We start from the raw sequence: 21596 nt of genomic DNA on the forward strand, positions 1-21596 counted from the left end.
ATGTGCAGTCCTGTTCTGTGTACAGTGTCATGTCATGTGTGTTTAGTGCATCTCTCCAGCTCCGTGATCAGGGATAGCCAGGTTACTGGAAGAAGACAATGGACCGCCTTTATCGAGGCAATGACTCCGCTTTTGGGCAGTGGTGCCCCTCTTTCCCTGATCAGTTAGGGACAGTTGTCCATTTTTCCTCCTGGGGAGATGCAATTGGTACGTGCAAGTACTCTATGTGTGTGTTTGCAGTTTTAAATTGACACGTTTGCGTCCGTTCTGAGGAATGGCGCTTTTGTGCGCCAAGCAGACGTAACAGTGATCTAAGGAACTTCCCTCAAGGCTAGGTCATGATTGTTAGATTAACCAGGGCTATGATTTCACTGGCAACCTTTAGGGGTTTTCTTGTATATTTGTGGCAAGTTCAAGAAGCTCTTTGATCCGCATGGGCCATTATTCCTGCAGAATTAATTCAACACCAAGTGGAATCTATGTCATGATTAATTGCTGCTCTTCTAATTGTTGTAGGCAATTATAACGCTCTAGACTTTATTTTTTGTTCTGTTTACTAACAGGGGTAATAACTATGATAAGAAGATGTGGCAGATTACTCCACAAGACCAAGGTTCTATGTAATCTCCCCATTCAATTGCAAGGCACCACCATCTCTTCTTGTTACTTCTCAGTGAGTATTGCCGTGATGCAAAAGCTCCCTGGAATCAAAATATATCTTGGGATACTACATTAGATTCTTACTTTCTTAAGGTCAGGAGCCACTGTCCTACTGAGGAACTGCGGGATTTTGGGCTACCTAACGCCACATGGAACAAAAACCTGAAGGATCTTTACAACAAATTCTTGGAACTCAGCAAAAATGGCAGCTGGAAACGAATCCCTTCCCACAACACCATCGCTCATCACTTACAAGGTGAGGATCTTTGGAAATGGCCATAATAGATGAAGCCTGCAAGTAATGTTAATACAAAGGGTTGGACCACTTGGAAGGGTCTATAGACCAACGGTTTTGACTTAATGGACCATTCAGGATACTCTTCTAGATCAGTTTTGCCCTTTGTTTGCAGGTGACCCTCTTGAAACAGGGATAGGCAAACGAATGTTCCTCAGAAATTTAGACAGTGATGGTCTTGGATTTGAGTACTGCATGTTTTATAACAAAGATGAGAGGAGAATGGTCTGTCTTTTCCAGCCTGGCCCCTACCTTGAGGGTCCTCCAGGGTAAGTTATTGCATATGTACAAATGTTAAAGGGGTTGTACCAGGATCACAAGTTATTCCTTATCCTGTGGATAGGAGATAACTTATTGATTAGTGGGGGTCTTACCAATGAAACACCCACTAGTCTCGAAACGAGGGTCCCATTTCCTCCTCTGCCTATCACTGTGGGCCCGCCGTACTGTCAGAATGAAGGGAGCACTGACCGAGCATGCAGTCGGCTCTCCATTTATTTCAGTGGGGATGATGGAAATATCTGAGAACTTGCTGCTCAACCATCTCTGCAGTCCCATTTAAAGCGAATGAAGCGCTATTGTGCTTGCATGATCGTCACTTCTTTCAGTCTCCTCCTCACTGCGTGGGGTGCAGTGAGGAGGAGGGGGGGCATGGGGGGGGGCTCAGTGGTGAGACCCCCACCAATCAGCAGATTATTCGCTATCCACAGAATAGGTGATAACATTTGATCCTGTTACAACCCCTTTAAGGAAATACTGTCATCTGGACAAAATAATTTTATGGGGTTGTACAGGAGTAGAAAAAAAATGTCTGCCTTCTTCAAGAAACAGCAGCACAGCTGTGCAACTCCACTTCCTGAATGCGACAGTCATGTCACCAGGCACGATGAGGAGTTGCGAACTCCCATTATGGAAAAGGGTATAGTCCCATGAGTGTGATCCAAATCTATCAGATATATTTAGGGTATATTCTATGACTATACCCTCAATGTATAAATTGGGAATAGCCCAATAGTATTTATGAGCATTTTCTAGGCTGCCCCCTACAATTTTAGTAGCACCAATGGTAAACTTCTATGTTGTCTTGAGTGTTAGCTTGTGAATATAGTAGGATGCACTTGTACTTAACATGTAGGGTTGTATAATGGGAGATGAAGGGAGGAGTTGGGTTATGGGACACTTTAGAGCTACATTATTGAAACTGTCAGTAACGGCGGAGCCCATTCTGGGTTTTGCTATAGGGCTTAATGATTTCAGTGTATACCCAGCTGTAATATTCCCGTACAGGTATGCCCATGGCGGTTGCATTGCCACAATCATCGACAGCACAGCTGGAGCAGGAGCCGTATACACATGTGGTAGCGTCATGACCGCTAATCTCAACATCACCTACTTCAAGTAAGTAATAGACATGGATGGATGGAAAGAAATGGCAGCAGGATAAAGATTTAGGCCTCCTAGCAGAACATTAACTTTAGGTCTGATGCACATGGCAGAAATGGTCATATACTGCCGTAACCCCTGTATGCTTCTATATGGCATTGGACGTGAAATAGATACAGTAAAGACACCATGCAACCCCATGGGTGTCCCGTTAGTACCCTGCACACAAAAGCTATACTATGTCATATACTAGTTCATGGTCAACGTCATATGAATAGTATAGTATATACAGGTGGTATATAATCAGGTGGAGAGCTGCTTTAGGCCGGTTTCACAACCAGGAAAATTGTGAGACTTTTTGTGAGTTGCAAGATGAACAAATCTCACACAAATATGAAGCCCATGTCCTATCATTGGGTATTCCTACGGAACGCCTCACATTGCCCATTATTTTCAATGGGGCTAACACAGCATTGCGCAGCGCATTGAATGTGAAAATTGCATAGATTTTTATATGCAATTATATATTTTTAATCTGTAATGTATTTTTTTGTGATTGTTCCCAGTAGGAGAAACCTAGTAATCTTGTAGATATGATACCTTTTAATAGCTAACAAAAATACATGATGTTAATGCAAGCTTTTGGACTTACTCGAGTCCTTCATCAAAGCATAATGAAATAGATCCGAAGAGGCATGTATATTTATACACACATACTTATGGCAAGGCACAGACATGGATGTGAAGAAATTACGCTTAAAAGAATAGTCACTGATAAGGGAGTGAAGGTTTTATGGTCCCTGAATTAGTGTTGGGGGAGTGAGGGGGGTTTCATCAGGCCAGCAGTGTTATCTGTGCTATACATTTCTCATACTTCACAGTCACTCATAAATCCTGGTGAAAATTTTAATCTATTAAAAGTGTCAAAAGTAGTTATGAATTTATATTCCCAAATTCTTCTATGGCTTTGTGACTTGAAATTGCCTTTCATTATCATAACTTTCATATCTCCTATGTTGTGTCCGTGACGAGGAAAGTGCTGTGCTACAGGGAATTCTGTCTTTCGTTGTTTAATCGTGTGGCGATGAGATCTCATCCTCGCTTTAGTTTTTGCCTGTTTCTTCAACTTAAAGGCCCCTAACAGGACATTTACTGCACATGATCAGGTACACAACATTGGATGTGGAACATGTGAATGTCCCTGAGATCATATAGTCCTGCTGTATGTTGGGGATTTGTATCCTGTCCGCAGTCAGTACCTGTGAGCAGGTCTTACAGCTCCTTACAGGGATAAGTTCCTTTTTGTGTGTCAGAGGGTAATGCACTCCTGATTATAAAGTTCCTCAAGTTGGGACGTTGCCTGTAACACAGAAGGGGAGGGTCCGGGAATATGATTTTCAAACGGTCATCCTTGTGTAGGGTATTTTTTTCTCTCCCACTGGAAACAATGGACAAGATTTCTGCAGACTTGCAGATAAAAAAGATCATGCAGCAAATTTTCTATCTCACAGCATCGTTGCGAGAGAAGAATTGCACATGTAAATAGACTTATTAAAAGCAATGGGGTCTATTTCAGTGTGAGTTTTTCACCTTTTACAATGCAGAAAACCTGCGTGAGCAAATCGCCCCTGTGTGTGCATCATTAGGGCTTCTTTAGATAGCCCTATTTGCACGTGTTTGTGCGTGCATAAAATATACGCGCGCACTGTGCAGAGAATAGAAGCCACTGGGGGCAGTGGTTTCGTTCTCATGAGGGTGTTCTGTGCACACATTCCGTACGCGTGCAAAAAAAATAAGTCTTGCTCTATTTTCTGCATTTTTCCGCACCAAGGGGCTGTAAAGAAGTTTTTTGGAGGTGCGCAAATACGCACACAATATGCACGCAAATGCATAATCAGCCTTTTAAGCCATGGAAGGGATGTGTCAAACATGTCTGTAAATGACCCTTCGTTTGTAAAAAGTACAGTACTATGCGCACACACACACACAAATCAACCTCATAGAATGGTAGAGTTGGAAGGGACCTTCAGGGTCATCTGGTCCAACCCCCTGCTTAGTGCAGGATATACTAAATCATCCCAGACAGATATTTGTCCAGCCTCTGTTTGAACACTTCCATTGAAGGAGAACTCACCACCTCCCATGGTAACCTGTTCCACTCATTGATCACCCTCACCATCAGAAAGTTTTTCCTAACATCTAATCTGTGTCTCCTCCCTTTCAGTTTCATCCCATTGCTTCTAGTCTTTCCTTGTGCAAATGAGAATAGGGCTGATCCCTCAGCACTGTAACAGCCCTTCAGATATTTGTAGACAGCTATTAAGTCTCCTCTCAGCCTTCTTTTTTGCAAGCTAAACATTCCCAGATCCTTTAAGCGTTCTTCATAGGACATGTTTTGCAGTCCGCTTACCATCATGGTAACTCTTCTCTGAACTTGCTCCAGTTTGTCTATGTCTTTTTTTAAAGTGGGGTGTCCAGAACTGGACACAGTATTCCTGATGAGGTCTGACTAAGGAAGAGTAGAGAGGGATAATTACCTCACGAGATCCAGACTCTATGCTTCTCTTAATACATCCCAGAATTGTGTTTGCCTTTTTGGCTGCTGCATCACATTGTTGACTCATGTTCAGTCTGTGATCTATTAGTATACCCAAGTCTTTTTCACATGTGCTGTTGCTTAGCCCAATTCCTCCCCTTCTGTATGTGCTTTTTTCATTTTTCTTGCCCAGATGTAGGACTTTGCATTTCTCATTGCGAAATACCATTCTGTTAGTCGCTGCCCACTGTGCAAGCTTTTCTAGATCTTTTTGAATACTCTCTCTCTCTCTTCCCTATTGTTAGCTATCCCTCCTAGCTTTGTGTCATCAGCAAATTTGATCAGTTTCCCATCAATTCCCTTCTCTAGATCATTTATAAAAATGTTCAACAACACTGGGCCCAGGACAGAGCCTTGTGGTACCCCACTTGATACATTCTTCCACTTGTATGTGCAGCCATTTATGACCACTCTTTGAGTATGATCACTCAGCCAGTTCTGAATCCACCTAACAGTTGCCTTGCCAATCCCATATTTGGTCATTTTTTCAATAAGTATGGTATGAGATACGTTGTCAAATGCTTTAGTAAGGTCAAGAAAAAATATATCTACTGCATTTTCCTGATCAACCCAGTCAGTGATACTATCATAGAAGGAACTTAGATTCATCTGGCATGACTTGTTTGTTACAAACCCATGCTGGCTCTGGTTAATTACTCAATTTTCATCCAAGTACTTGCATACATGCTGTTTAATAATCTGTTCAAAGATCTTTCCCGGTATAGAAGTCAGGCTCACAGGCCTGTAGTTTCCTGGATTCACCTTCTTCCCTTTTGTGAAGATAAGGATAACATTTGCCCTTTTCCAATCTTCTGGGACTTTTCGTGTTCTCCAGGAATTTTCAAAGATGATGGCGAGTGGTTCAGCAATTACCTCCACTGATTCCTTTAGTATCCTAGGATGTAATTCATCTGGACCTAGAGACTTGAATTCATTTAAGTCCCTCACCATCTCTCTGCTTATAGATAGCCTGCATTATTTTATTACCCCAATAGCACAGGTAAGATCAGTTGATGTTCCATCTACTTTCTGAGAGAAAACAGATACAAAATAGGAATTTAAAAGCTCGGCCTTCTCAGCATCATTATTAACCAATTCACCATTTTCATCTTGTAAGCATCGAATAGCATCTTTAACTTTTCTTTTGCTTTTGACATACCCCCCAAAATCCTTTTTTATTGCTTTTGGCCTCTGTTGCAAGCCTCCATTTATTATTAGCTTTAGCTTTTCTGACACTTGCCCTACAGTTTATGCAGACCCCATTATATTTTTCTTTAGATATTTCTCCCTCTTTCCATTTGATAAACATATTTTTCTTTGTTTTTAACATGTGAGCAAATTCTGCGTTCATCCATCCTGGTTTCTTTAACCCATTCCCGCTGCAGGGCGTAAGTTTACGTCCTGGGAGCGGGGTACTTCCCGCAACAGGGCGTAAACTTACGTCCTGGAGATAGCGCGGGATCACATATGATCCAGCGCTATCCCGCAGCGGGAGCCGGCTGTCAGTCACAGCCGGCGTCTCGCTGCAGCAGCGGGGGGACATCGGAGATGCGCCCGCCACTTTTAACCCCTTCCCTGCCGCGATCTAAGTAGATCGCGGCAGGGAAAGAGTTCACAGCGGGAGCGCAACTCCCTCTGTGTCTCCGGCCGGAACTCGCGATGTCATCGCGAGAGCCCGGCCTGTCACCATGGCAACAGGACGCCAGACACTGGCGTCCTGTATTGCCTATGCCTGAGATCGCTGTATGAGCGATAAGGCATGGGAGAGCAGTAGCTCTGCCATGCCTTATGACAGCGATCATCAGGGCAGTGATTAAAGTCCCTCAGAGGGACTCAAACAGTGTAAAAAAAAGAAAGATTTTAAAAATGAATTTAAAAAAATGTAAAAAAAAAAGAGTAAAAAAACCATTTTTTATGCTTTTTCTCAGATTAGCATAAAAAAAAGGTAAAAAAAAAATAAAATTCCACATATTTGGTATTGTCACGTCCGTAACAATGTGTACAATAAGTTGCACATGCTTTTGACTGTGCACTAAAAAAAAAGCTAAAAAACTGAGGCAAAATGCTCATTTTTAGCATTTTGCCTCACTAAAAACGCAATAAAAGTGATCAAAAAAGTCGTATGTACGCCAAAATGGTACCAATAAAATCTACAGCTCGTCTCGCAAAAAATAAGCCCTCATAGAGCTCTGTACATCAAAAAATAAAAAAGTTACGTGACTTTGAATGCAGCAATTTAGAATAGAAAAAAGATTTCCAAAAAAAAGGGTTTTTATTGCAGAAAAGTGGGAAAACCTAAAAAAAATGTTAGAATTTTGGTATCGTTGTAACCGTACCGGGCTGCAGAAAAAATGGAAAGTCTCATTTATGCTGCATGATTAACGGTGTAAAAAAAAAAAAAAAAAATCTATGGCAGAATTGATGCGTTTTCTCTCTCTGCTATCATTAAAAAAAAAAAAAAAAATGTACAATATAGTCTATGTACCCAAAATTGGCATCGATAAAAACTACAGTTCGCCACGCAAAAAACAAGCCCTTATATGGCCGCGTCCACGGAAAAATAAAAAAGTTATGGCTTTTGAAAAATGGAGATGGAAAAATACCAAAAAAATCGCTTGGTCCTCAACGCCAAAATAGGCCATGTCATGAAGGGGTTAAATGCTTCCCATTCTTCCTTCTTTTAGGGATTGTTAACGATTGTGCTTTGAGAATCTCATTTCGCAAGATTTCCCAACCTTCTTGGGCATTTCTGTCCTTAAGAACATCCAGCCATTGAATTCATCCTACACTCTTTCTGAGTTCATTGAAATCTGCCTTTCTGAAATCCAACCTTGAGGTTTGAGTTTTCTCAGGTATTCCTCCCCTTTTTATCAAAAATTCAAGGATAAAGCTCTCCTAATGAGTGAAGCAAGGCACCCACCAAAAATGTGCTTACCTGTTTTTGTAAGGTGCAACCCGTCTCTAGCAAGCAGTCCATCGTACAGTTAATTCAATCCATGGTCTAGGAATCCAAATCTTTGCTCATGGCACCATCGACGTAGCCAGTTGTTCACCACTAGAATCCTGTTCCCTCTTCTTATTCTATGGCCATCCACTGGGAGGATGGATGAGAAGACTACCTGTGCTCCTAGTTCCTTCACCTTTTTTTCAAGCTCTTTAAAGTCTCTACAGATAGTTGCAAGGTCCTGTTTTGCAGTGTCATTTGTCCCTACATGTATTAGTAGGAATGGGTGGTGTGCTGTAGGACTGAAGAGTCTTGACAGCCTATCAGACACATATGATGCAAATATGTTGCGCTTAAGCAAGCGTATTTCTGCATAAACTCACGTGAAGCTACTCTTAAGAGTGTGTTTATATGTACTTGAAAATGGTGCGGACTGTCCGTCATGGTTTTAATGCGGAATTTGGGGCAGATTGTCTAGTGTGTGTAAAAGTTACCCATAGGCCACTTTCAGATGAGCTTATTTTAGCTCTGTACGTACTTCATGTTTTGCAGACTAATGTATTTATATATTTACATGGCTGTAATTTTCATCGCTATTTATTTACAACGTAGCATGATCAATTTTTTTTTGTTTTTACCTCGGCATTGCTATTCTTTTTTACAGGGTAAATATGTAGCACTATTTGTCCAGTAGAAAATAAAATACATGGAGGCAAATACTAATGAAATACATATATGGTTGTAATGTCATCTGTAACATGTCCAAAATACGGATTCGTATTACGGACGCATTATGATTAGAGATGAGCGAACGTACTCGGTAAAGCACTACTCGTCCGAGTAATGTGCTTTATCCGAGTACCTCCCCGCTCGTCCTCAAAGATTCGGGGCGCTCCGCTGCTGACAGGTGAGTCGTAGCGGGGAGCGGGGCAGAGCGGGCGGGAGAGAAGGAGAGAGAGATCTCCCCTCCGTTCCTCCCCGCTCTCCCCTGCAGCTCCCCGCTCCACGGCGCTCCCCGAATCTTTCAGGACGAGCGGGGAGGTACTCGGATAAAGCACATTACTCGGACGAGTAGTGCTTTACCGAGTACGTTCGCTCATCTCTAATTATGATACGCTCGTCTGAGAGTGGCCTAATTCTGATGATCACTAGGAGGGTCTCAGCAATTGGTTCCCCACCCATTAAAGAAATGATGGCATACTCTAGTGATTGCAAAGCTTTATCACTGCTAATGCGAAGCTGAGAGGAGTGGTCTAGCGAAAGGGGTTTGGTTGACATTGGTGGCTGGAAGCCAGAATCACTGTCCCACCTTAGGATCCCGTTTTCCATAATTCCTCACAATCGCTGTACTGCGCTTTGCACACTTTTACAAATAAGAAGTCAGCTTCATTCTGGTAATGTTTTACTTGGCAGGCCAGTACCTCTGGGGTGCACCTTGTTTGTGGACAGTCACGTGGATAAAATTGAAGGACGGAAGGTGTATTCAAGCTGTCATATCCAGAGTTATGATGGTGTAATACTTCATGCAGAAGCCTCAGGTGACTATCCAGAAAATAGATTTACCGTCCATAACATTGCATACACGATTCCGTCCCTTACAATGGTGAATTTTATAACTAAATTTGTATTCATTGGTTGTTATGACTACCTCGCCAGTTTAAGGAAGGAAGGTGGCTTAGAAGACTTATAAAATACTTCAGATTTACTAAATACATGCCCAATTTTGGCACATAATATTTGTGTAGCTGTAAATCGGCCATTAGGTGTATGTTACGTCCAAGCTGGTGCAGATCACACATAATATGTTGTTCTAAAAGGACGACTATACAAACAATATAATAATGCTGAGAACACAAAAAGTGGAAGAACAGAAAATCTGACCTTTACGAATGCTATGAATCCCTACCTAAAATGGAGCACTTGCCCTAAGCCCTCGACCCTGACTCTCACTAGTTAGAAACAGGGATAATGCTTGCTACAATAAATAACAACAAAGGTGGTATAGAAGTTAAACAAACATGTAATGAACCAGATACCAATGCAGGAATAGCGATAAGTCAGGACATAGATGTTACAACTCCTTAAATATACGTTACACCAAAGAGTTATCTGACAGAAGGACAGGAGTCTTCGACTTGACCAGAAACACTTTCAGACTGGAAGTATAACTAGTCCTCCATGAAGATCTGGAATAAATGGGTACAGGAAATCACTGATAGGCTAGCTCCCAGCTGACCAATCCATCCACGCACCAGCAAGCGCTCATGTCGGAGTTCAACACTGGAATGACACTTAAAGGGGTGGTCTCGCGAAACCAAGTGGGGTTATACACTTCCGTATGGCCATATTAATGCACTTTGTAATGTACATTGTGCATTAAATATGAGCCATACAGAAGTTATTCCACTTACCTGCTCCGTTGCTAGCGTCCTCGTCTCCATGGTTCCGTCTAAATTCGCTGGCAGCTTGCTTTTTTAGACGCGCTTGCGCAGTCCGGTCTTCTCTATTCAGCACGAGCCGCTTCAGTGTGCTCCCCGCTACAGCTCTTCTGCGCATGCGCAGACGAGCTGTCACTGCTCGGGAGCGCGCTGCAGCGGCCATTCTGCACCTTCCTCTGTTAGAGGAAGGTGCAGAAACTGGAGCTGCCCAGGGGAGAAGCCCAGCCCAGCCCAGCAGCCCCGAGAAGCGTCCCAGGTAAGTGATGGGTCGGGGGGGAACTAGCGCTGCGCCGGGGGAACTAGCGCTGCGCCGGGGGGGGGGCTGTCGCTGCGCCGGGGGGGCTGCCGCTGTGATGGGGGAACTAGCGCTAGGCCGGGGGGGCTGTCGCTGCGATGGGGGGGCTGCCGCTGCGCCGGGCTGCGCCGGGGGGGGCTGTCGCTGCGCCGGGGAGGGCTGCCGCTGTGATGGGGGAACTAGCGCTAGGCCGGGGGGGGCTGTCGCTGCGATGGGGGGGCTGTCGCTAGGCCGGGGGGGGCTGCCGCTGTGATGGGGGAACTAGCGCTAGGCCGGGGGGGCTGTCGCTAGGCCGGGGGGGGCTGCCGCTAGGCCGGGGGGGGCTGTCGCTAGGCCGGGGGGGGCTGCCGCTAGGCCGGGGGGGGCTGCCGCTAGGCCGGGGGAACTAGCGCTGGGCTCCGGAACCTAGCGCTGGGCTCCGGGGCCTTCACCTGGGCTGAGGGTCTAGCGCTGGGGAGCCGGGGGCTAGCGCCGGTTACCTGCTGCCTGGCGGTGGGCGTCTGGTCGGCGGCTGCGGGGCGTCTGGTCGGCGGCTGCGATGCGTCCGGTTGCCATGGAGACACAGCTGGCGGCGTCTCGGGGGCGCGCACGTCGGGCTGCAGCGAGCGACGGGGAAAGAGCCGGAGGCCATCTTGAGAAAACTTTTATAAGTTGCTGAAACGCTGGAACGGTAAGTACAAACCAGCTAGAAATGTCATTTACAGGGGGGCTTAGTAATGTGTACTTAAAGGGGTTGTCCCGAGGCAGCAAGTGGGTCTATACACTTCTGTATGGCCATAATAATGCACTTTGTAATGTACATTGTGCATTAATTATGAGCCATACAGAAGTTATAAAAAGTTTTTTACTTACCTGCTCCGTTGCTAGCGTCCTCGTTCCCATGGAGCCGACTAATTTTTGGCCTCCGATGGCCAAATTAGCCGCGCTTGCGCAGTCCGGGTCTTCAGCAGTCTTCTATGGAGCCGCTCGTGCCAGAGAGCGGCTCCGTGTAGCTCCGCCCCGTCACGTGCCGATTCCAGCCAATCAGGAGGCTGGAATCGGCAGTGGACCGCACAGAAGAGCTGCGGTCCACGAAGACGGAGGATCCCGGCGGCCATCTTCAGCGGTAAGTATTGAAGTCACCGGACCGCCGGGATTCAGGTAAGCGCTGTGCGGGTGGTTTTTTTAACCCCTGCATCGGGGTTGTCTCGCGCCGAACGGGGGGGGGGTTTAAAAAAAAAAAAACCCGTTTCGGCGCGGGACATCTCCTTTAATGGGGGGGACTGGGCAAAAAAAAAATTTAACTGCTTCCTCGAGACATCTCCTTTAAGTATGCGTCGGTGTGTGGATCACATGGGTCAGGACTAGAGATGAACGAACTTACTCGTTTAGGGCATTTTTGCACTTGAGTAACCGACTACTCGGGCGAAAAGATTCGGGGGGCGCCGGGGGGTTGCAGAGGGAAGTGGGGGGGGGGGGGAGAGCTCCCTCCTGTTCCCCACTGCTACCCCCGCTCCACCACGCAGCCCCCCGAATCTTTTTGTCCGAGTAGTCAGTTACTCGGAAAAAGCGGTGCTCGAGTGCAAAAACGCCCTAAACGAGTAAGTTCGCTCATCTCTAGTCAGGACTAACGCCGAGACATCACCCCGGTCATGATCCAACATGGCCTGTAAGCCAAGACAGTGATGTAAGGAAAGTGATGTATTATAGTTATACAGTTTTACAGCTGATCATGTGATGTGTTGGCTAGGACTTGGGCTGTGAAATTGGTAATCCATACTTCTTCTATTTATATTACTCTCCATATCCAGCTCCGACCCCTTCATAAATGGCTCATGTATAAAAGTTAGTATTTATGAATTCACAGTAGTAAAATGGTAACATTAGGCTTATATTATATATCTATGTTATATATGATATTTAATATGTTTATCTTGAAGCCAGAGTCAATACCATTCTACCAGTTCTGACACCACCCAAAACTGACTCTGATTGACTCCTCAGCTCTGGATCTAACATCACTTACAATCAATGGGGGGAAAATAAATGCCATTTGCAGGGCCTATGGTTCAGTCTGTTGGTTCTGATAGCCCAAGTGTAACAAAATGTAATATTTGAGTTACCATTATGTTCTACAGACCAAAGTGACTTTATTTTTCTTAACAGCTCTCTTTATAAAGGCGAACCATTAGGAGAGAAGAACCAAGAGCAGGTCATTCATCACTACAGTCCATTAAAGGGAGAGCCTGGTCGGACATAGGCAAGATGCACAAGGTGGTCTACAGCAGCTATATCTACCTTTGACTTCATGGCAGCGGAGAATTACTAATAAACATAGAAGGTCTCACTATAAGACTGGTCATGCGTCTGCTTAATGCTTTCAGGAGATGAGGGGTGTAGACGGCTGTAGGTCCCACACATCCATCAGTGTTATTGTACAATATGTTCCCTATTGTTAGCATAGTTACAATATCATATTTGGAAATGGAAACGGATACCCACAGCAATCAATTGTAATGTATGGGACAATTAGGTGCTCAATTCCAGTATAGCACCACCACAGGAGAAATAAGGCATCACACAGTTACCATTACAATTAAATGGATATCTTTGTTATACATGGAAATGGCAAATAAACCACAAGGGTGACTAGCAGGATTTAAATAGAATATATATATATATATATATATATATATATATATATATATATATATATATATATGAATGAAAGGAGCAAAAAAAAGGTTCATTCATACTTGTTGCAAAATAGTAAAGTATTTTCAAAGTTACTCAACTTTTATTCAAATTTAAGGCTATGATTTTTTTTGTAGAAATCTGTAGCTCCTATGAAACTACTAGCTGATATAATAATAATAATAATCTTTATTTGTATAGCGCCAACATATTCCGCAGCGCTTACATAGACAGGGGGAATACAGAAAGACAAAATACAAACATTACAGAACCACAGTTACATATAGTAATCAGTTGTGGAAACAATAGGTATAAAGGTCCTGCTCCAACGAGCTTACATTCTACGAATGGTGGGGTGATACAGAAGGTAAAGGGACTGGAGATGTGCACGGTCTGGTGAAGTGTGAGCAATGTTATAGACAATGATCAGACATTTAGCCGTGTGACGGCAGAAACGGTGTGACTGCAGGAGCGGTTTATGATGGCTAGCAGGGATTGCAGTCACTAGGACAGAGAGCATGTTATCAGGCGGAGTACAGAGGGGTTTGTTTAGGGAATGCGGTATGCCTCCCTGAAGAGGTGCGTTTTTAGAGCACGCCTGAAGTTCTGCGAGTCCTGGATTGCTCGGGTAGCCTTTGGTAGTGCGTTCCAGAGGACAGGTGCTGCTCTGGCGATACCTGCCATCTCTCGAGTTAATCTGGTACAGGTGTTTACGTGTTGTTTGCACAGAAAGTTTTCATGAAGTCATTGCTACTTCAAAGGAATCGATAAATAAAATATGTATACACATAGGAGCGTTAGATTCTCCTCAGACTGCATGTACTGATGTCCCTCTACAGAATGTGCTACCCCTCCCATTCTCCTCACTTTTTACCCTTAAAGTTAATACCCCTTTTTATTCAAATATAACCCCAGACTGTAGGTTGCAGCCCCCTTTTTTTAGCATTAAAGGCATGCTCCATCCCTGCAGTCCATGGCCGCGTCTGCACACAGAGGTCAGTTAGATTCTCCTCAGTATATGCACACAGAGGTCAATTAGATTCTCCTCAGTATATGCACACAGAGGTCAATTAGATTCTCCTCAGTATATGCACACAGAGGTCAATTAGATTCTCCTCAGTATATGCACACAGAGGTCAGTTAGATTCTCCTCAGTATATGCACACAGAGGTCAGTTAGATTCTCCTCAGTATATGCACACAGAGGTCAGTTAGATTCTCCTCAGTATATGCACACAGAGGTCAGTTAGATTCTCCTCAGTATATGCACACAGAGGTCAGTTAGATTCTCCTCAGTATATGCACACAGAGGTCAGTTAGATTCTCCTCAGTATATGCACACAGAGGTCAGTTAGATTCTCCTCAGCATATGCACACAGAGGTCAGTTAGATTCTCCTCAGCATATGCACACAGAGGTCAATTAGATTCTCCTCAGTATATGCACACAGAGGTCAATTAGATTCTCCTCAGTATATGCACACAGAGGTCAATTAGATTCTCCTCAGTATATGCACACAGAGGTCAGTTAGATTCTCCTCAGCATATGCACACAGAGGTTAGATTCTCCTCAGCATATGCACACAGAGGTCAGTTAGACTGTTGTGCCAAATTTCACACTTGTACAACACCAGGAAGTTATGGCCGATAAAACGATTGGAGCTTTCCTGTATGGATCTTGGACCCCGGAGTGCAGTATAAAATCAAGTGATAAGTTTTTCATGGATTACTTTCAGTGTGAATGCACATTAGATGGGAAAATCCAGCATGCTGAGTGACTTCCAACGAGGCCTAGTCATCGGTGCTAGACTAGTCAGGGCCAGGAATCTACTGCTAACCTTGTGGGTTTTCATGTGCAACAGTGTTAAGGGTATACTGAGAATGGAGAGACTGAGAAAGGGGATCCTGGGGATCTAAACAACTTGTCAACAAAAGGAGTCAGAGCAGAAAGCGGAGAATGATTCTGATGAAACAAGTGGCACACAGTAAAAGAAGTTGTAACAAAATACAAGGCTAGTGCTGCAACTAATATGTCCGAATGCACAACTTGTCATTCCTTTGCAAATTCTCCATCTCATTTGGACATAAGGACTCTAATACCATAAACATAGACTTGAGGGAAGAAACTATTAAAGGGGTTGTCTCACAAAAGCAAGTGGTGTTCAGCACTTCTGTATGGCCATATTAATGCACTTTGTAATATACATTGTGCATTAAATATGAGCCATACAGAAGTTATTCACTTACCTGCTCCGTTGCTAGCGTCCCTGTCGCCATGGATCCGTCTAATTTCGCTTTCTTCTGGCGTTTTTAGACGCGCTTGCGCTGTGCGGTCTTCTGCCTGGTGAATGGGGCCGCTCGTGCCGGAGAGCTGGTCATCGTAGCTCCGCACCGTCACGTGTGCCGATTCCAGCCAATCAGGAGGCTGGAATCGGCAATGGACCGCACAGAGCCCACGGTGCACTATGGGAAAGGACCCGCGGTGCATCGTGGGTGAAGATCCCGGCGGCCATCTTGGTGAAGGAAGAAGTAGGAAGAAGGAAGACGTCGCAGAGCGGGGATTCGGGTAAGTAATATGTTTGTTTTTTTTTAACACATCCATTGGGGTTGTCCTGCGCCGAACGGGGGGCCTATGGAAAAAAAAAACCTGTTTCGGCGCGAGACAACCCCTTTAAATCTTGTGCTAGTATCAGCAGATTTAGATTTAGAAAATCAATATTGCTAAAATAGCTTTTCAGCTTCTCATGCTCATAAATGTTCTACCGAGCCTGTTTTTAGCTAGCAAGCAGAGACAGTGCTCAGATGAGCACTTTTACTGCTTCATTCTAGCAATTGGTGGAAATCTCAGCACTCAGACTCTTACTGATCAAAAAACATTTGAAATGTCCCTACGCTATGTCAAGAGTTTTTTGAAACTGCAGTTACACTTTCACCATCACTCCTGTAACTGATGGTGGCTCCTACATTCCTTACATGGCTACTGATCACCAGTGTTATAGAGTCATTTCACAATCTATTGCCCGAGCAGGTTATTGCTTCTCATTGAAAATCTATTGTATGAAGACTTTTTTTCAGACAATACTCCATGGGAAAAGTATGTAGATTGGCTCTCCTCCAAAAAATATCAGTTTATTGATATTGAAGAAGGCAACAGGATGACCAGCGTCCAACTTATTGCCTCCCTGCTGTTATTTCTTACTCACATCACGGCCCATCTGTCATAGGAAAATGAAATCCTCAAATTGTTATATCATCTAATTACAGTAACTATTTATGTTTTTCCTTTGCCCGAATAATGACACTAGAGACCCCAATGGTAATTCCCAGTGTAACCACAAATCCCTCATGTCTTGTGGATAGGACTATTTATAATGCTCTAGATGCACAGAACAAGCCATATGTGTATTCAGTCCAGACTCGTCTTGTTAATTAATGATGTTAAGCTACGAATGTGTCGATAAGTTTTTACTTTTCATACATTTGCAGAGTATAAGAGCTGTTGATGACGTTCTATGTATACGTAATCCAAATCTTATAACCTTTACACTAGTACGGTGAGTACCACTCTCATCCTAATACCACATACAAGACTTAACAGAGACTTTGAATTGGTTACGTACTGTAGACTGTATGGTTTGCTTGTTTGACTTGGGCTTGCTCCTGGCCCCTAGATGTAAAATGGGCCGTAGCTGGTAGGTAACTTTTCAGTTGAGGGTATACTGATGACTGTGATAATGCATTATTGACAGTAAGTTACCAGAAAGATTTGAGGTTTCCTACTGCCTGCATATCATACTCATACTTCTGCTTGAAAGTCATGTTTTTTAATATACCTTTTTCAATATAATTTTGTTATAGCTTATTATGCCACCATGTCTATCAAACTAATATTTTGCTATTGGCCTTTCTTTTTGGTACAGCCACATCCATGAGTGCAGACAACCAAACAGCCGTTGTAGATGTCCTCCTATTGGGATTTAGAAACCTTCATGCTTTCAAGTTTCTCCTATTTACGTTTTTCCTTCTAGTTTATGTTTTATCATTGGGTGGTAATTTACTGATCATCCTCTTGGTACTAGTTAGTAATTTTCTCCAGTCACCTATGTACTTTTTCCTCAGTCACTTGTCCTTCTGTGACACAGTTTTTACTACCAACGTCTTGCCAAACATGCTGCAGGTCATAATAAAGGAAGGATCTACATTGTCCCTGGTAGGCTGCATTATCCAGTATCATGTTTTTGGCTTCTCAGCAACTACAGAGTCATTTCTTCTCACAGTGATGGCCTATGATCGATACTTGGCCATATGCAATCCATTACGGTACACTGCAATCATGAGTTTAAGTCTTCAGGTTCTTCTTGTGACTTCTTCATGGTTACTAAGCTTGGTGTTGACCCTGAGTTCTCTTCTCCTTATACATAGGCTCCAGTTTTGTGGACTCAATGTGATCGACCATTTCTTCTGTGACGTTGCTCCTCTTTTGGAACTCTCTTGTTCAGATACATCTCTTGTAAAAATTGAAATCTATGTGTGTTCTGTCCCCATAGTACTGTTTCCATTTCTATTCATCATGGGAAGTTACACTTCCATCTTTTTGAGTATTGTTCGGATTTCATCTACCTGTGGGAGGCAGAAGGCTTTCTCCACCTGTAGCTCACATTTAACCATTGTGTCCTTATATTACGGGACACTATTTGTTGTGTATGTTGTACCCACCAGCATTTTATCACTGAACCTTAATAAGATCTTGTCGCTTTTATATACAGTGGTCACACCTTTGTTTAATCCCATTGTATACAGTCTTAGGAACCAAGAGATTAAAACTGCACTACAGGTCCAAATCATTGGAAGGCATACATTTTAAGCATTTATTGCATCAAGGGGCCAGGTACAACAACTACCTCTGCACCCCTACAGCTGAACTCCTATAACTATGCCCCATAATGTCTATTTGCTTAAAAAAATATTAACTGTTCAATACATTTTAATGGATAGACTCCAGCAGTAAGAGAGAAGATTCATCACTATGGGGCATGGGCTATGGTTAAAAGTAGAGGTGCTATATCGGTCAAAAAGCATATATGTTGTGTAATGCACAGTGAATACTGAACTTTTGAAAAGTAAAGTTTGGCTGGTTTGTTGAAATTTCCAAAGAGTTCAGTTCGGTCCAAATTAGTTTGAACCGTATTGGAAGTTCACCAAAACCCCTAAAACTGGTGTATAACACTAAGCCCTGTATAGCACTCTGAGAGGAAACCAGAAAGGAGGAGGGGTATGTCTGTATGTTAAATTAAATGCAGGAGATGAACACATGGAATCTCTGTGGGTAGAAATACAGGGAGAAAACAATAACAAAATCCTGGTAGGGGTTTTCTATAGGCTACCAAAAGCAACAGAAGAAACTGAAATCTTATTATTAAGGCAAATAGTAAAAGGTGTCAAACCACAATGAAGTAATTATAGGGGACTTTAATTACCCGGATATAATATGGGAAGATGAAAATTGCAAATCTCACAAGGATGATAAGTTCTTCAGAACAATTAAAGATAGCTACTGGAGATGAGCGAACGTACTCGGTTCGGGTGTTTTTGGACCCGAGCACTGCTTTTTCTGAGTAACTGACTACTCGGATGAAAAGATTCGGGGGGCGCCGGGGGTTGCAGAGGGCAGTAGGGGGGGGGGGGGGGGGGGAAAGAGAGCTACCTTACCCAACTTGTATAGGAGCCAGCTATAGGGAGGGCCATTCTGGACTTAGTATCAACTAACAAACGGGCCAGAATCACAGGGGTGTAGGTTAAGGGATACTTGGGAAATAGTGACCACAAAATAATTAATTTCCAGCTGTCATTTAATAGTAAGCCTCATCAGGGAGCGACAAATAAACTAAACTTTAGTAAAGCAAAATTTCATCAGCTCCGAACTACTTATCGGTAACATTAATTGGGACCACATCCTCAAAAATATCAGTACAGATAGCAAATAGGAAAAGTTTAAAAACATCCTAACTACCTTGTGTGAGCAGGTCATACCCTTTAAAAACAAAAGAACTACAAGTAGAAGGAAACCAAAAGTGTTTAAACTACCAAAACAAGAAGGCAGCGAAGAAGCGCTAAAATCATACAGGGGAAAAAACCAAAATATGTAAAGAAAAAATCTAAATTGCTAAGAAGGCGGCAGAGAGACTGATTGCCAAAGAAAGCAAAAATAATCCTAAACTATTCTTCGATTATATAAAAAGTAAAACGATTTGCACTGAAAGCACTGGCCCTCTAACAAATAATGCAGGAGAAACCATAGAAGACTATAGGAGGAAGGCAAATCTATGAAATGGTTTTTTTTTTCTAGTGTATTCATGAATGAAAATGAAATGTCACACGAGATGCAGGGGAATAAAGCGAACCCCCCACTAAATATTGCATGCCTAACACAGGAGGAAGTGCAGAGGATCAAAAATCAATAAAATTGCCGGGCCCGGATGAAATACACCCAAGGGCTCTAAGGGAACTAAATGACGTGATAGACCGCTATTTCTTATATTTATGGACACTATCGAGACCGGGATTGTACCACTGGATTGGCGCATTGTCAATGTGGTTCCAATATACAAAAATGGGTCTATAAGAGAGCCTGGTAATAACAGGCCGGTAAGTCTCACTTCAATAATTGGAAAAATATTTGAGGGGTTTGAGAGATGCCATCCTAGAATACCTCATGGACACCAATGGCATAACTTCTCACCAGCATGGGTTCATGAGGGGTCGATGATATCAGACCAATTTGATTAGCTTCTACAATTAAGTAAGTTCTAGGCTGGACCGGGGAGAGTCTATTGATCTCGTATATCTGGATTTCTCTAAAGCATTTGACACCGTGCCGCATAATAGGTTGATATATAAAATGAGGTAGCTTGGATTGGGTGAAAACGTGTGTACATGGGTAAGGCCTCCTTCCCACGAACGGATTTCCGCCGCGAATTACGCTCTGCGTTGCCCGCAGCTATTAGGTTATTGAACCTAATATCTCAGTGCTCACGGTGCGGAATTCCGCACCGTGAATTGACCCGTCCTCACCCGCAGCATGCTCTATTTGCCGCAGGTGTACGCGCAGACGACTTCAATGGAAGCTGTCCGTTCACGCTATCTTCCGCTGTAGCACAGCGGAAGATAGCGTGAAAAAGCTTCCCCGCCCACCGCCGCCACGTCATATGACGCGGCCGGCCGTGTCATGTGACGCGGTGGGCGTGTCACATGACGTGACAGAGGTGGGCGGGGAAGCGTCAAGCGGGAGCGAGGACGCCAGATCCGCAGATAAGTATGGGGTCTCCTAGGGTGCGCCGTGACTGGCTCCGCCGCGTAATTTCGCGGCGGAGCCCATCATGGCCGCGTGCAGCCGGCCTAAAGAACTGGCTCAGAGATAGAAAGCAGAGGGTGGGAATAAATGGCTTATACTCTGATTGGGCCACCGTTGCTAGTGGGGGGGGGGGGGGTCACAGGGTTCAGTATTAGGCCCCATTCTGTTCAATATATTTATCAATGGCCTGATAGAGAGACTGTGCAGTAAAATATCAATATTTGCAGATGATACAAAATTATACAAGATAATTAATACAATGGAAGACAATGTCCGGCTACAAATGGACCGAGATAAGCTGGAGGCTTGGGTGGAAAAATGGCAAATGAAGTTCAATATTGATAAATGTAAGGTTATACACATGGGCAGGAGGAACGGATGTCACCAATACACACTAAATGGGGCACTGCTAGGGAAAAGTGATATGAAAAAAGACCTGGGGGTATTAGTGAACTGTAGACTTAACTAGAGCAATCAATGTCAGTCAGCTGCTGGAAAGCAAATAAAGTCTTGGGGTGCATTAAAAGAGGCAATGGGGCGAGGGAGGAGAACATTATTCTTCGACTATATAAGGCACTTGTCAGGCCTCACATGGAATACTGTGCACAGTTCTGGACTCCGGTGCTCAGGAAAGATGTTGCAGTGCTTGGGCGAGTACAAAGAAGGGCAACTAAGGAGTAGAATACCCAGAGAGGCTATCAAAAGTGGTATTATTTACCCTGAAAAAGACGGCTATGGGGTGATCAAATTACTATGTATAAATACATGAGGGGACAATACAAGGATCTCTCTCATGATCTGTTTATACCCAGGACCACGACGGTAACAAGAGAGCATCCTCTATGTCTATTAAGAAAGCACGTTTCATCACCAACATAGAAGCGGGTTCTTTACTGTAAGAGCAGTAAGACTGGAACTCTCAACCTGAGGACGTGGAGTTTAAGAGGAGACTAGACATCTTTTT

The 21596-nt window shown here is 43.7% G+C and overlaps 2 protein-coding genes across 3 annotated transcripts in view; both read left to right on the plus strand.

Moving 5' to 3' along the window:
• The window catches only part of LOC136633159 (acyl-coenzyme A thioesterase THEM4-like), a 60561-nt gene extending 47558 nt beyond the window's left edge, over positions 1 to 13003 (plus strand). For both annotated transcript variants that reach the window (XM_066608676.1, XM_066608674.1), the window contains exons 3-8: positions 564 to 673; positions 754 to 916; positions 1071 to 1224; positions 2243 to 2353; positions 9292 to 9416; positions 12757 to 13003. In XM_066608676.1, the coding sequence (XP_066464773.1) occupies positions 575 to 673; positions 754 to 916; positions 1071 to 1224; positions 2243 to 2353; positions 9292 to 9416; positions 12757 to 12782 (678 nt within the window). In that variant the 5' untranslated portion in view covers positions 564 to 574 and the 3' untranslated portion in view covers positions 12783 to 13003. The remainder of the gene's footprint in view (positions 1 to 563; positions 674 to 753; positions 917 to 1070; positions 1225 to 2242; positions 2354 to 9291; positions 9417 to 12756) is intronic.
• Positions 13004 to 17209: 4206 nt separating this feature from the next.
• Positions 17210 to 18145, plus strand: LOC136571820 (olfactory receptor 5G29-like). The gene has a single exon (XM_066572447.1). The coding sequence runs from the start codon at positions 17210 to 17212 to the stop codon at positions 18143 to 18145; it is 936 nt and encodes a 311-aa protein (XP_066428544.1).
• The last annotated feature ends 3451 nt before the right edge of the window (positions 18146 to 21596 follow it).

The sequence above is a fragment of the Eleutherodactylus coqui genome, chromosome 6, assembly GCF_035609145.1.
Source record: "Eleutherodactylus coqui strain aEleCoq1 chromosome 6, aEleCoq1.hap1, whole genome shotgun sequence".
Lineage (NCBI taxonomy): Eukaryota > Metazoa > Chordata > Amphibia > Anura > Eleutherodactylidae > Eleutherodactylus > Eleutherodactylus coqui.